Raw genomic sequence first — 14,740 nt, forward strand, 5'->3', positions numbered from 1 at the left:
TCACACAGAGGAGCTCCTTTTCTTTTGCTAGGCCGGTTTTCACTTGTCTCCAAACTTTGTCCGTCTGCCATTGTGCTTGTGACTCAACTATCTCATGCCCAACTCCTCATAACGACCAGCTCCAGTCCCTGATTGGCGGGCCGACCAATTTCGCAATACGTGACGCGTTTCCTGCCTTAAAGCAGATTTTTTTCTGCAAAATTTCGGCACCAGTGGCAGAAGCTTATTGCAAAGATTGCAAAGCCACTAAGTAACCTATGTAGACGCAGATAGTCTGATTTTACTGTGGCCACTACCCTGTGCAACCCACATTATTTTCATAATGATATATTTAGGAAAAGATGCTGTCTGTTGGCTCTTTAAAGACAACGTCAGGGAAGGTCTCAGTTTTTAAGTATGCTACAACCTGTTCACCCATTGGCAATTAAAAACTGTGGGAGGAAGCCAGAGCACCTGACACGGAGAGAACATGCAAACTCCACACAGAAGGGCTTCCCCACCCTGGGGTTCAAACCAGGAAGCATTGTCACCTCTTGCTGTGAGGTGACAATGCTAACCACTCCAACAGTGCTCTTAATGAAAGGTCAGCTCCACAAATAGAGAATTCATCATGGTGGGCCACCACGAATAAATGAATATGTGGGAAATCCTGACATGTAAAAAGTTACTTACATGACCTTTAAATAAGGCCTGATCCACCCTGACACTGATCCTTAGGAGGTAAATGTTCTGTGTGATTGACAGCAGCTTTTTTCCTCTTGAGCCTCACAGATCAGATGTTTTCATTTCAATTTGATTTTTCATTTTTTAGCTGTTTGTTTCTTCTCTGTTTTTCGTCATGTTATTACATAACAGGACAAAATTCAGCCTCTGATCAATGTCACTCTCACTCGCTGTGTTTGAATCTTCCAAACTCTGACTCAGTGTTTTTATACGTTTATAAAGAGAGCACTTAAAAAAGATTTCAGCTAGACCGTAACGCGTCACCTCTCTGATCACTGAAACTGTTGTGTCACGCTGACGACTATCGTTAGAGTGTTGAAAATGAATGAAGCTGTGTGAAAGAGAGCTTTATCTCTAGTGTGTGTGAGTGTGTGTCCTTGTTTTTTTTCTCTTCTTCATGTCTCTTTTTATCTTGATTGCTTTTAGTGTGTGACTTCACACACTCACTCACTCTATGTGTGTATTCATGTGGATGTTTGTGTGTGCCATTTCAATATTTCATTTTTATTTTCAAAGTATTTAATTCATTTCAGTGACAGTGTTTCCTCCTCCTGTGAGTGCTCTGCATCAAGCATTTTCCTTTCACAATAAAAGCCTGAGCCAATCACAGCCTCACTGAGAGATCCACAGTGTTTTACTTTGAAGACTTCATCACTGATGGATTAATGAATGTGATTGATTGTTTTTTTAATCAGTGTGTGTGTCGTTTGTTTTCCAGATGAAGAAGGAGCTGGGTGACAACGACTCCATCAATCAGGAGGTGGTGGGGAACGCCCACATTGAAAACTACGCCTTAAAGATGTTCCTGTATGCCGACAACGAGGACCGTTCGGGCAGATTCCACAAGTAAGGAAACATCAGAGGTTTGATATGTTCGGCTCAGGTGTGTGTGTGTGTGTGTGTGTGTGTGTGTCCTCACAGGGTCATGTGGGCAGAGTCATCTCCAACTGCTCAGTGTGGTCCTCGCTCCCCCTAACACTGTGGAGGACTCCTCTCCTCTCCTCTCCTCTCCTCTCCTCCCTCTCATCTCTTTTTTCATCCCCTTTTCTGCTCTCTTCCCTCCTTGTTTCCTCTCCTCTTGTTTTCTCTGGTTTCCGTTGTTTCCTCCCCTCTTCACTCCTTCCTTCTCCTCTTGTTTCCACTTCTCTGCTCATTTTCTCTCTTGTTCCCTCCTTGTTTCCTCTCCTTTGTTCTTGTTTCCTCTAGTTTCCTCCCCCTTCTCTCCTTTTTCTCCTTTCATTTCCTCTTCTCTCCTTGTGTTTTTTCTTGTTTCCTTTTTTCCTCCCCTCTTCTCTCCTTTCTTCTCCTCTCATTTCCTTTCCTCTGCTCATTTTCTCTCGTTCCCTCACTTCTTTCTTCTCCTTGTTGCCTTTTCTCTTATTTCCTTTTGTCTGCTCGTTTCCTCCCTTGTTTCCTCTCCGGCCACACTGCTCACACACCGTTTTCTCATAGAATAGTGATTTCCTCCGAATCTGTGCCCCACGAATGACATTACGTCCTTAACGTACAGTTATGTTATTAACATAAAGTTACTGTGGCTAGGTTCAGGAAAAGAAACGTGGTGAGGACAAATCTTAAAATGTCTCTAAGCACGCAGCGCCAGGGGACAGTCAGATTTTTCTGTGTCCCATCCAACATCCCGACCTGCCTCCTTACAAGTGCTCAGGACTGCTTCCTTGTTTGCTGCCATCAGCACATTGGTCACATGATCGTGTTCCTCTACTGCTCAGCTGCGAACATTTAAACACGGGTAACATGGGCAGTTTCAGCAAGAATATACTGTAAAAATCGGCTTTTGAAAACCATAGTGACACTAAATCACCTTTCAGTACAGCTTCAGTGTCTTTAACTGTCACAGATAGGGGTGGGAATCTCTAGGCACCTCACGATTCAATTTAATTCCGATTCCGAAGGCAACGATTTCGATTATAAAACGATTCTTGATTCTAAGAAAATTTACACTAGATATTGAAAAACATTATTGTAATAAAGCTGGGAATACATATCCAGTGCATACAAACTGTATTTCTTACTGTGGTTGAGATGACGACACTCCACCAGTCTCCTCCGGTCCATCCTCCTCATCCACAAATCCCAACGGGACTCTCCTGTCCCTCGTCGACCTCTTCGACATTTCTCCTCCAGTATTTACAAACCTATAACTGACTATAACTATCTTTGAAATATAAAAACACGAACTATTGCAAAAAGGACGAACGATGGCAAAACTACGAACTATGGTGAAAACACGACGAAAACATGGGAAAAAACACAGCATAAAAAAAGCTCTCAAAAAAACACAAATACTGTTATTTACAACACTAAATATTATTTACAAAGAAAACGCCACCCAAATTCCACGAAACACTGCCAAATTACTCCAACTTGCACTCCTTGTCAGCTGTCACTCTCCTCCTGCTGTGCTCACTTCCCTCCCCTCCTCCACAGATAATGACGTCACTACAGTAATGAATGGTCGAGGAGTTACGGCAATTTGAAAAATAAATATAAAAATAAAAGTAAAATCGATTATGAGTTTTCCACATCGATGCTCGCATCGTTCAAGACCGAATCTTGATGCATCTAAAAATCGATTTTTTTTCCCCCCACCCCTAGTCACAGACATGAAAAAAATATAAAACAAAATGTCTAACTTGATGCTTCCTGTCTCCGTTTCAAAATAAAAGCCATCTGAGAGAGTTTCTGTTGACAGAGTCCCTTCATTTGTTAACACAAGGCTCTTTATAGTGAAAGATTATAATGACTGTGTTGTTGACAGTGCAGTGGCTGCACAGCTCCATAAATGTTCATTCTCACTGCCGCGATGCGGAAATGCGTGATGGATTTGCGGAATATTCCCGCTTTTCCACATCCAAACCATACACACAGGCACGGTACAGAATTTCGCGTTGTTGTGTTCCAAGTCCGCGCAGTGGGAACAGGTGTGGGTGAACATAGACGAGAGTAGCAGCAGCAGCGAGCTAGCAAGCTAACGTTTAACAAACGTCAACATCAACTTTCTTTAGCACTTTCCACTCTCACTGCAGCCACCAAGCTGGACAGTGGATTGCCAGACGTTGTCCTTTAATTCGTTGTTCATAAAATCATCCCGTCTTTTATCAAAAAGGACGGGGTGCTGTGAAACGAGGTTTATCAACCTGTCTCTCATACTGTCGTGCCTGGCTGGATTTCGGACTCTCCCGGGTCTGCGCGTCTATAAACAAATAATTTCATTGGCCCAGCTGTGTAGTCCCGCCGGCGAATTCCACGAAAATTCTGCCCCGGTGTCCAACCTTTATATTTTTCCACGAGAATAATCCGTGCGGACATTCGCCCTCAGTGAGAATGGACTTTAAGATGGTGGAGTACCAGCCTTCTATTGTGGAAATACAGTAGTTACAGCAGCAGGCAGCACTGCAGCAGCAGTGTCAATATTGATGATGTATTTCTATGTTGAAAACAAACATAATCTGGGCTGCGTTGTGTTTTCTCCCAAATGTGTTTGCTGTTGTAAATTATAAATGTCCTTTCGAGTACACAGAAACAGGCAACAATTTAAAAAGTGGTGCTGTTGTTTATTTACTCATTTCACATTCACACATGATGACTTTTAAACAATAGTATTGTTACATTAACGAAAGAGCCCCACCCACAGTGGGAGGGCGACAGGAAGGAGCAACAAGCGACACAAGTGTAAACAAAAGCAGAGGCAGACACAATGGACACACCTTAATGTAAAGGTCTTTTAGTTCCTGCAGAGGAAACGGTCTGATACATGTGAACAATACAGGATTTAAAATATTATAGAAATGAGTTCTGCAAATGTTTAATGAGGAAGGAAGTGCTGCACCTTTAACGTTAACGGACTGTTTTCAATGCTCACATCAGTCTGCACTGATTTCTTCACCCAGAGTTTCCCAGACTGTCAAGGGAACTGAAACGTGCTTTTCTAATCTCTTGGGTCATAGTAGTTTTTTTTTTAATTATTTTTGATATTAACATAGCCCACATATTTGTCTCAGAGGGCTTTTCAGTCTGGACAGACAGTCCCAGACGGCCACAGGGGCAGCAGGTCACTCTTTCTTCCATGGAAGTAGAAAGTTTGGCTTCATCTATAATTTAGGTCAGGAAAGCAGCTCAGCCAGCGTACTTACAGCCTGTTGATGTAGTGTGTGTGTGTGTGTGTGTGTGTGTGTGTATGTGCTTTCATATGAGTAGCCTACTTCATATCAGAAAAGTGTGATAAGAGTGTTTTGACAGGACTGAAGTGAAAGCTGGAGGACTGGGTGTGGTGTAAATCATGTCAAGGCTGCATTTGTTTTAACATTTCAAGTGCCAATAATTGTCTCATCATCAGCGCCTCCTTTTCCACAGAAATGAGTAATATGTTAGATCAAAATGGAAGGAGAAACACGGAGAAGGAGGAGGAAGCTATAAATAAAAGTAGTCTCACTTTGTATTTTAGGGAAATGAATCACAACTTGTAGAAAAACTCCCGCACACTGTCCAACTTGTAATATAATGATTTTAGTGCTGCAGCATTTCAGTAATAAAATCATTATATTACAAGTTGCACAGTGTGAGGGAGTTTTTCTTTTCTAAGTTGTGCTCTGCTCGTCCCTCTACTGCGCACCTGTGTGGAAGTAGATATGTGATATATTCTTTTATTCTGAGGGAAATTAATCAGCCAGATGTGATTACTGATGTGTTGGTCCCACAGATGGTATAAATTATGGACATAGCTACTGTGACGTCACCCATTGGTGTATTGACTCCCATCTTAAAGACCTGAATTTGGCATTTTGGCCATTGCCATCCTGTTTTTTTGGAGCCAGAAGTGAACATATTTGGGCGAGAGGGCAGAGCTGTGTAGGAGTGACGGGTGGATTGGACTAAGAAGCTGAGCTGACACTATCAGCAGACAGCTTGTCACTTAGAGTGGCCTTCCTTTATTCGTGCATAACTTTAAGCCTTAATAAAATGTAAACAGGTGAGTTATATATAAATTCAGCCTCTTTACAGTTGTCATGAATGTTGAAATTAGCTACAGAGATCAAAACTGATTTTTGTACCAGGCTGTAAACATGTTTATTTCTGCTGTTAAGTCTAACATATTAACATGGGGGTCTGTGGGGACTGAGTTGCTCTTGGAGCCCGCCTCAAGTGGCCATTAGAGCAACTGCAGTTTTTGGCACTTCTGCATTGGCTTTTTTTTTTCAGCCCTGGACATTACAGCGTGGTGGCCTTAATAATTTAACTCTTTGGCATTATGTTTTCAGGTTGCCCGTCCATCCGTCTGTCCATCTCCAGAACGCCTCAAGGGAATTTCCTTAAATTTGGCACAAACGTCCACTCGGACTCGAGGATGAACTGTTATATTTTGGTGGTTATAGGTGAAAGGTCAAGTTTGAGTGTCCTCATGTGTCTCATTCCTGTGAACACCTCAAGGGGATTTCTTTAAATTTGGCACAAACGTCCACACGGACTTGAGGATGAACTGTTATATTTTGGTGGTTACAGGTGAAAGGTTGAGTCTGTGTGACCTCATGTGTCTCATTCCTGTAAACGCGATATCTCAAGAACACCTTGAATGTATTTTTAGTTTAGCACAAATGTTCACTAGGACTTAATAATGAACTGATTGGAAGGTCAGTGTGACCTTACAAAACATGATTCCATAACTCCATAATTCAATTTCCATAATTCATACACTAATTATGGCAGAACTTGACACAAAATGTCTAACAGGATAACATAATTAAGTGATGATATGTTTGGTGACTCTAAGGGGGCGATCACACAGAAATGAGACACTAGAGACGTGGACGCTTTAAAGATGCTTGAAATGCTTATTCAGTGTGCGCTAGCTACTGGCGTCTGACACTCAAAAAGTTGAAAATATTTTAACTTTATAGCGTCTACGCGCATCTAAAAAGAAGCGTCTAAAAAGAAGCGTCTAAAAAAATGCTTGAACGCCGGTCAGACACGCCGTATCATAGGAAAACAATGGTTTTACTGGCGTCGCAGTTCTGGCGTTTCATCTCAGTGTGATCGCTCCCTAAAGGCCCAAACATACTCGGGCGGAACGTACGCGGAGCGGACTCTGCGGAGGTCCTCCTGGACTAAAAGCGGATGTCCGCAGGCCCTGTGCACGCAAAGCTCAACGCGGACTCCGCTCCGTGCACCAGTGTACACAAAAGACTGCTCGGCATGTATTTTTCACATCACGGAGATTTTTCGCGGACATTTTTACAGGAAACTACAACCCGGAAGTGTGCTCGACTGTGGAAGCCCAAATGACTGCAGACATCCCTCGTGGAGTCTGCTCCGCTTATAGTACGCCCAAGTCTGTGAGCACCTTAATCTAGAAACTGTGCTGATTGTATAGATCTTCTGTGTTTCACTAACATGGATGGAAACTGTCAGAGAAGCTGGACTGGTGCACAGAAGCATACAACCATGGGTGGTAATTCTAGTTTGATGAAAAGACCATCTTTCCAGCAGTGAAAAACGTTTTTATGTAATTATACAAGTTGAACAATAGGATTTCTTTCACTGGATGATTCATGATTCCTAAATGATCCTGCCCAGTTCAGTCCTTTCCTTCCACTTATCTGGAATATGATCTGTGGACATTTTAAAAGGTCTTTTCCTGACAGGAAATATCTGGGAATGAAATAAATCCTCAGAGAAGGATGAATTTTTATGTGGCTTTCACATGGTAACACGATATTGTCCAGGAGGGATCCTCCTGTATTTGTCCCTTTCCCCTCATTTCTTTGTGTGGGTGTGAAGCATTCATGTTTTCACGGACTTGGATGTTAAGTGTAAGAGAAGCGTGACTGGTGCGTACAACAGTGGGGCGGTAATTCTACTTGCCACTGGAGTCCAGTGGATTTGGTGAGAGCATAGATGTGGAGCTGAAGCTGTTAACGGCTTCTCGTCAGAAAGGGCCGTCTGTGTCAAAGTAAAGCAGTGGAAATATTCTCAATACAGCGTCAGCTTAAATTGATTCTTTTTGGATGGATAAAATTTGTTTTGCTGCTGCCCTTGTCCACAGCAGCGCAGTGCTTAGCTTCTGTGGTGGTACGTTAGCTTTCTGGCTAACAGGTGGGCGGACCAGGATATCACCCATGGCTATGTTGCATCTAAGGTTCGCCTTATTTACTGGAGTAGTGAATAACATTTCCATTGAATAAGAAATTTTTGTGGTGGTAACGATTGTTTCAGCTGTCAGGTAAACCCTTAGGTGTTACCAAGGAAACCGAGTTATGGCTTGTGAAGAACTTTAGATTTTGATTGTAAAAAGTGTAAAAATATGAACAAATATTCGTACTTTTTATTTTGTTGGTCAGTGATCAGGGTATGAGCGGATTAATGCCCTTCAAGGTGTCCATTATCACTCCGCTGCATGTCAAACGGTTCAGGCCTCCATGTCGGCCATCATAACGTGATAATGGAAACCCCGTCGGGCATTATCTCTTACTTATATGTCTGCACATCTAAGAATCGGTTTTCTGCACAACTTTAACAGTTGAGCATTAAAGTGACAGATTCTTGTGGTGCAAAAAGTCAAACACAATCTACAAGATGAATTAAAAAAACACTCAGGTATTTGAGATTCAAGGTCAAAACCAACAGGAGTAATGTTTCTGATAGTCAGGCATTAGATACAGTTTCTTCTTCATGAGTGGTTACGCGTTCTGTAGGGGTAAACAGGGCATCACAACAGGAAGTTTAGTTTCCCTCCCTGTCAGTAAGTGTGAGCAGCTGGGCGATGAATGGAAGCAGGCGACGGCTCCTGCAGGCTTGTTTGTGGTGTAAATAAGCGCTCAGAAGCTCTCTGTCTCCAGCAGGTATATTGAGCAGGACTGGGTAATATTTCTGTTCCGCTGAAGGGGAACACAAACAGCCTGGAGGTTTACGAGGCGCTGTGGTGTGCGCCGACAGAACCACCGCTCTGTGTGTGTGTGTGTGTGTGTGTGTGTGTGTGTGTGTGTGTGTGTGTGTGTGTGTGTCACCACAACACAGGTACAAACATAATAAACACACACTCAGGTATACACTCGAATACACATGTAGGCAGGTACACACAAGAGAGCACACATTGGCACACACGTCCACCTTCATGACGTACACACACATGTTGAGGCTCAGAGGTGAATGTTTATGGGAAACTTTGGTGGAATAAGAAACTTCCTCCAACATGTTGAGGCCACAGCTCACACACTGCGCTACAAGGAAGCCATTCATGTTCCTTACATGAGCAGTGTGTGTGTGTGTGTGTGTGTGTGTGTCATGATGGGAAATCAGCCCTAACAAGTGCCGGTAAATCTGGGCTGCGGCTACTTTGAACTCACGAAGTCCTGAACTCAGATATTCACCAATATGTAAATAAACTTATCAAATCACTTTGACATTGATGAGTGCAGCTGTTGTTCTGACGGGTTGCCATGGGATACGGTCCATTCCAAAGCATCTTTTGGTTGCTAAGCAACAACTTTGTTGTTCCACTCAGACTTCTGGTCCAACCACTGCCGTGTGCTCAGGCCTTGAGGAATATCATTGAATTTTGCACAGACTTTCTCGTCACTCAAGGATGAACTGATTAGATTTTGGTGGTCAAAGGTCAATGTCACTGTGATTATGTGTCCACCTCAATGTCATGAACATGATATCTCACAAGTGCCCAAGTAAATGTCCTCAAATTTAGCACAAAGGTTCTCTAGGACACAAGGCCGATCTGATCAGATGTTTGTGGTCAGAGGTCAAGGTCACTGTTACCTTGTTCCTGTCTCATTCTCATTCGTGAACACAGTATCTCAAAAATTCCCTAAGGGAGTTCGCTTGTATTTGGCACAAATGTCCTCTTGAAATCAACAATAAAGTCAGTAGAATTTGATGGTCATAGATCACTGTGACCTCGCATCTTTTGTATTCTCATGAACTTAAGTATTTAAGAAGGCCTTGAATTCTATCCTTTAATTTGGCACAAATCCTCTTAGACTCAAGGATGAACTGATTAGATTTTTGTGGTCAGAGGTTACTGTTACCTTGTTTCTGTTTCATGAACACAGTTTTTTAAGAAGGCCTTGAGGGAATATCCTCAAATTTGGCACAAACGTCCACTTTAACTCAAGAATGAACTGATTAAAATTTGAATTACAACATGTTTTAGGCCACAACTTAAGAGTTCATACATTAATGAAGACAAAATTTCCCACAAATGTCTAACAGGATAAAATAATGAAGTGATGACATTTTATATGCAGAAGTCAAAGGTCAGCTTCACTGTGACATCATCATGTTTTCTGGCCATTACTCAACGCCATATCTCAGGAGCAGAAGGGGAGACATTTGGTCAGATACTGAATTTGGTGACTCTAATCTTATCTGTGCTGATTGTATAGATCTTCTGCGCTGTCGGGGGAAAATGTGTGAAGCGTCCGTGTTTTAGAATTTGCAGCTACTTTGCAGCAACATCCATCTTTGAAGCACTGTTAACTGTCATGGCTTCATATGAGTCTGATCAGACAGATGTTTACATCAGCTTGACTTGTCTGCAGAGCTATAAAACAGCAAGGTGGTAATTCTACTTTATTACTTTAATTTTGGTTGTTGTAAAGTTGGTCTTAAATTTCATACCCTGTAGCAGTAAAAACGTCCTCAAAACTCTTAACTTTAATTTTCCTTCAGCTGTACCTGAACCCTGTTTAGGTGTTGTCTTTTCCAGGAGGGATGCAGAGATCCCACTTTTCTCTCCTGGTATTTCAGCTCAGAGTGGTCGGTGTTACAGAGTACCCATTAGAACACCAGTGTTCGCTTTATTCCACACTTTAAACCTGTTTACCACACAGTGTGAAGTTATGTCAATGCAAGGTAGTATGAGGTCAGGATGTGATTTTGCTGCTGTGACTGAGTGAATGTACCTTTAGAGCAGAAACACTGAGTTATACGACACTTAAAAACTTTATTCAGGAGCACATCATGACTGATACGGTATCCTTTTAATAAGGTCAGTGTGTGCGCAACATCCTGTTTTCCAGGTCTTTCAGGTTGTGTCATGGTTCAGTAAAAATGTTTGGCGGATTACAGGTCAGTAAAATGAACAGTAGTTTGTTCTTGTTTGGTCACTAAGTCCACTTTTAGACAGTTTCCTAAAGAACCAGTAGGGATCCTCAGATTCTGGTAGTGATCAGCTTGTTTTTGCCGTGGACTACTAATGTAAAAACATTTCTTGCTTTTAGATTCTGTTTATGCCTCTGTACTGGCATCCGTCTGTCTCATTCTTGCAAATGCGATACCTCAACAATGCCTTGAGGGGATTTCTTAAAATGTGGCACAAAAGTTCACTTGGACTCAAAAATAAAATTTGGTGGTCAAAAGTCAAGGTCAGTGTGACGTTGCATCTGTCTCATTCTTGTGACCACTATATCTCAAGACGGCTTTGAGGGAGTTTCCTACAATGTGGCATAAATGTCTACTTGGACTCAGTAATGAACTGATTAGAATTTGGTGGTCAAAGGTCAAGGTCACTCTGACCTCAAAAAACTCCTTTGTAATTATGACAAAATTTCACACAAATGTTTGTGAAGTGCGAAAAAGATTGAATCACTGTGACATTGTGCCAACAACAGTAGCAATCATTTCCAGGTGGACAACTTGAAATTGATTTGAACTGCGGTAATATGTGAAGTTTGTAAACTTCTTTTTGCCTCAGCCCCGGCGATAACTGTGGCTGGAGGCTTTATGTTTTTGGGTTGTCCATCCATCTGTCCGACCCATTTTTGTGCACGTGATATGTCAAAAACGCCTTGAAGGAATTTCTTCAGATTTGACACAAATGTTCACTTGGACTCAAAAATAACCTTATTAGATTTTGGTGGTCAAAGGTCAAGGTCAGTGTGACCTTGCATCTGTCTCATTCTTGTGACCACTATATCTCAAGATGGCTTTGAGGGAGTTTCCTACAATGTGGCATAAATGTCCACTTGGACTCAGTAATGAACTGATTAGAATTTGGTGGTCAAAGGTCACTGTGACATCATAACGTCCTGCACAAAATCCGTCCATGTTTTCACAGCCATGTCAACTGTAAGTGCAACTTAACTGGAGGCATAAAACTGCGAGGCGATAATTCTATTTTAATGAGTTATGAAAGCACATTTTAGTTACAATCCGCTGTACAGTAGAATACATTGTCAGTGATGTTCATTTGAACTCAGCACATCAAATGGTTGTGCTTTCACATTGTGCTGCAGCTTAAAATCAGCAGCACTCCTCTGTCACATCTCAGCTGGACGGATACTTTGATGTCAGGTCATTACACTGTTTCACGCTGATAAACCAAAACTTCTCATAGCGTTAGAAACACAACGGCTCCATCAGCTGTTGGACCGTGATGGCAGATCGAAGAAGATCAGAGAAACGTCTCTATGGCACTGTTAAACCGTATGCTAACAGGCAAGCTTACCATGTATGGGGAAAAAAATAATGGAACTTCATATTTACTTATTGGAAAAAAAAATCCTTCTCTAAGTTCAGTGATGTTCTGTGAGCTCATTTCACAACATGACCCAACATGGCGGCCTGACAACAGGGATGTGAAAGGTTTAGTGCTGATCCCATCTGGTTAGAAGACACATAAACTGATTCTAAATGTGCTGTATTGTGACATATTTTACTGTCATGATATAAATTTAAATGTTCCTGTAGGGAAGATCTATCCATACAGCCCACCCTGATTACTGAGTGTGTTTATCACATCATCAGAGTCTGTGTGTGGACACCAGTTATTTTGTTTGTAAGCTGTTCTCTGGACTGGACGTTTGTTAATAAGCACAACTTCTGAGTATTCAAAGCCGTGTGTGTGTGTGTGTTTGTGTGTGTGTGTGTGTGTGTGTGTGTGTGTGTTGTACTTCTGTGGCCAGAAGGGAGGGAAAGCTTGTTCTTATGCTGGGTCGTCCCTCCTGCTGCTGTTGCTGTAATAACAGCAAGAGCCAAGATCTCTCATCTTTGAATCCTGCCAACACTCACTCAGTGTGTTCGGTTCAGGTCAGGTCTGTGACTGTCAGCTGTTGAAACAGGATGTCTCTGCAGAGGACAGAACGTGTCTGATTTGTGAGAAATTGAGAGTAAAATCTTTTTTTTTTTTTGTGCTTCATCACAAATGACTTGCCACGGGTGCCACAAAAGATCTTAGGTTCCGTTGATGTAATTGACCTATGGCTAAGCCACGCCCCCCTCCACTCACTCGGACAAACTGTCAACATTCTGTGACCGGTGCTATGGCAGGTGTCACAGTACACGGCATTTCACAGGAGGCAATTGATGATTTTTGGAGACATAACGATCAAATGTCATTGAGAAGTAACCAAAGGGCCTAAGCTACACATTGGAGAGATATATTCATCATTTTATTGTTGAGAAGCTCGATGAAAAGCTTAAATTACAAGCCAAAATTTACAGGTCACAGTGTACGCTTGTGAACCGCATCTCGTTGCCGTCACCATCAAAGACAACAAGTTAAAGTGCCACTGAAGTTAAGGTTTTTGGCTCAGAATATGAGAAAAGGATAACGGCCTTTTTACCATCTTTACCAAGAGTGTCTCTCTGTTAGTTTGGTGCTACAGTATTTACACTGAATCATTCAGCATAACGTTTGCCAACCTTTGTTATCTCTGCCATTACAGATAAGTTAATGAAGCTAAGCTCCAGAAGTTAACGTTAGCTTAACTAGAGCCCTTTGGACAACAGCTAACAATGATGTACCATCACCAAAGTACAAAACTAGAACAAAATAGGCTAATGAACTCCCAGCAAACAAGGTGACATGATGAACAACGCAGCTAGGAGCTAACGTTAGGCTAACTTTAGCTAACGTTAGCTAGAGATGTTAAAGATAACTATATTTCTTTCCAGCAAAGTGACAATATGTTGCCTCAAACACAATGTTGACTTACCTTAGAACAGATGTAGACATCATTGTTAATCTTATTCACGTTGAGATGATGTTGTGGTCTAACGTTACCACACAACTTTATCCAAAGGAGACACTTTTCTCGGTTGAGATGTGGTTTAAAGTGTAAAAAATACACCTGGTCGCTCAGCCTCTCAGGATGCCTTGTGTCAGAGTTGCATGTACCCCATGCACACCGTTTGACCATTTTTTAAATTTCAAATCTCTGAAAAAGCTCATAAAACCGAACAAAATTGACTTTCTGTAATGCGTTTCAATGAACGTCCAGGCAGAGAATGTCTGAGTTTATGGGAATGGCTATACGCACTGTGATTGGCTCATCGCGTTTCAGAGTGGGACTTAGTCACAGGTCAATTAAAGAATCTATCAAGTCTGTCTTTAGGGTATCTCTTATTCATTTTTTTGTATGTCGTCTCTAATTACATATGTTAATTTTTCTGTGTCAAAAAAATTGTTCTATTGTTGTTACCTGCTGAAGTTTCAGCTGTATATTTTCAAATGAGAAAAAGTTCCTTTCTTTGAACTTTATTTTGATCACAGTCTGTTTTTATAAAAGTGCTTCGGACATCTTTAATGTGGCTTTAACTTGCAGCTGAAAATATGTAGAGAATACTGAGATATATTGTGTATCGCCGTTCAGCCTGTAAACACCAACATATCAGTTTTTGTCGGTATCACCAAGCCATAGTCTGATGCTGCAATCAGGGACCAAGTGGCAATATTTGACGACTTTGGAGAGAGACCAGGTTGAAGAATTTCCGTCCAAGGTTCACTGACTGTCTTTATTCCAGAACACTCGACCATATCTCATGTTCTTCATGGATGGGTGTAGTTTGCTTCGTTGTCATGGCAATGATTCAACTGTCACCTTTTTGTCACATGATGACAGCTGACCAAAATCCTTCCACTCAGGAACAGAAGAAGCTCATCATTAATAAACCCTGAGTTCAGATTTCCAGGCTGAAGACTGAACTTTGATGCTCTGACTTCAGATGACACCTGAAGTTTTTCTTCATGATTTTTTGTCATGACAGAAGT

The 14,740-nt window shown here is 41.7% G+C and overlaps 1 protein-coding gene across 3 annotated transcripts in view; it reads left to right on the forward strand.

The window, feature by feature from the left end:
- The window catches only part of vta1 (vesicle (multivesicular body) trafficking 1), a 93,095-nt gene that overhangs the window by 32,356 nt on the left and 45,999 nt on the right, over positions 1–14,740 (forward strand). For all 3 annotated transcript variants that reach the window (XM_049590186.1, XM_049590187.1, XM_049590188.1), the window contains exon 3: positions 1,442–1,569. In XM_049590186.1, the coding sequence (XP_049446143.1) occupies positions 1,442–1,569 (128 nt within the window). The remainder of the gene's footprint in view (positions 1–1,441; positions 1,570–14,740) is intronic.

The sequence above is a fragment of the Epinephelus fuscoguttatus genome, linkage group LG11 (genome assembly GCF_011397635.1).
Source record: "Epinephelus fuscoguttatus linkage group LG11, E.fuscoguttatus.final_Chr_v1".
Lineage (NCBI taxonomy): Eukaryota > Metazoa > Chordata > Actinopteri > Perciformes > Serranidae > Epinephelus > Epinephelus fuscoguttatus.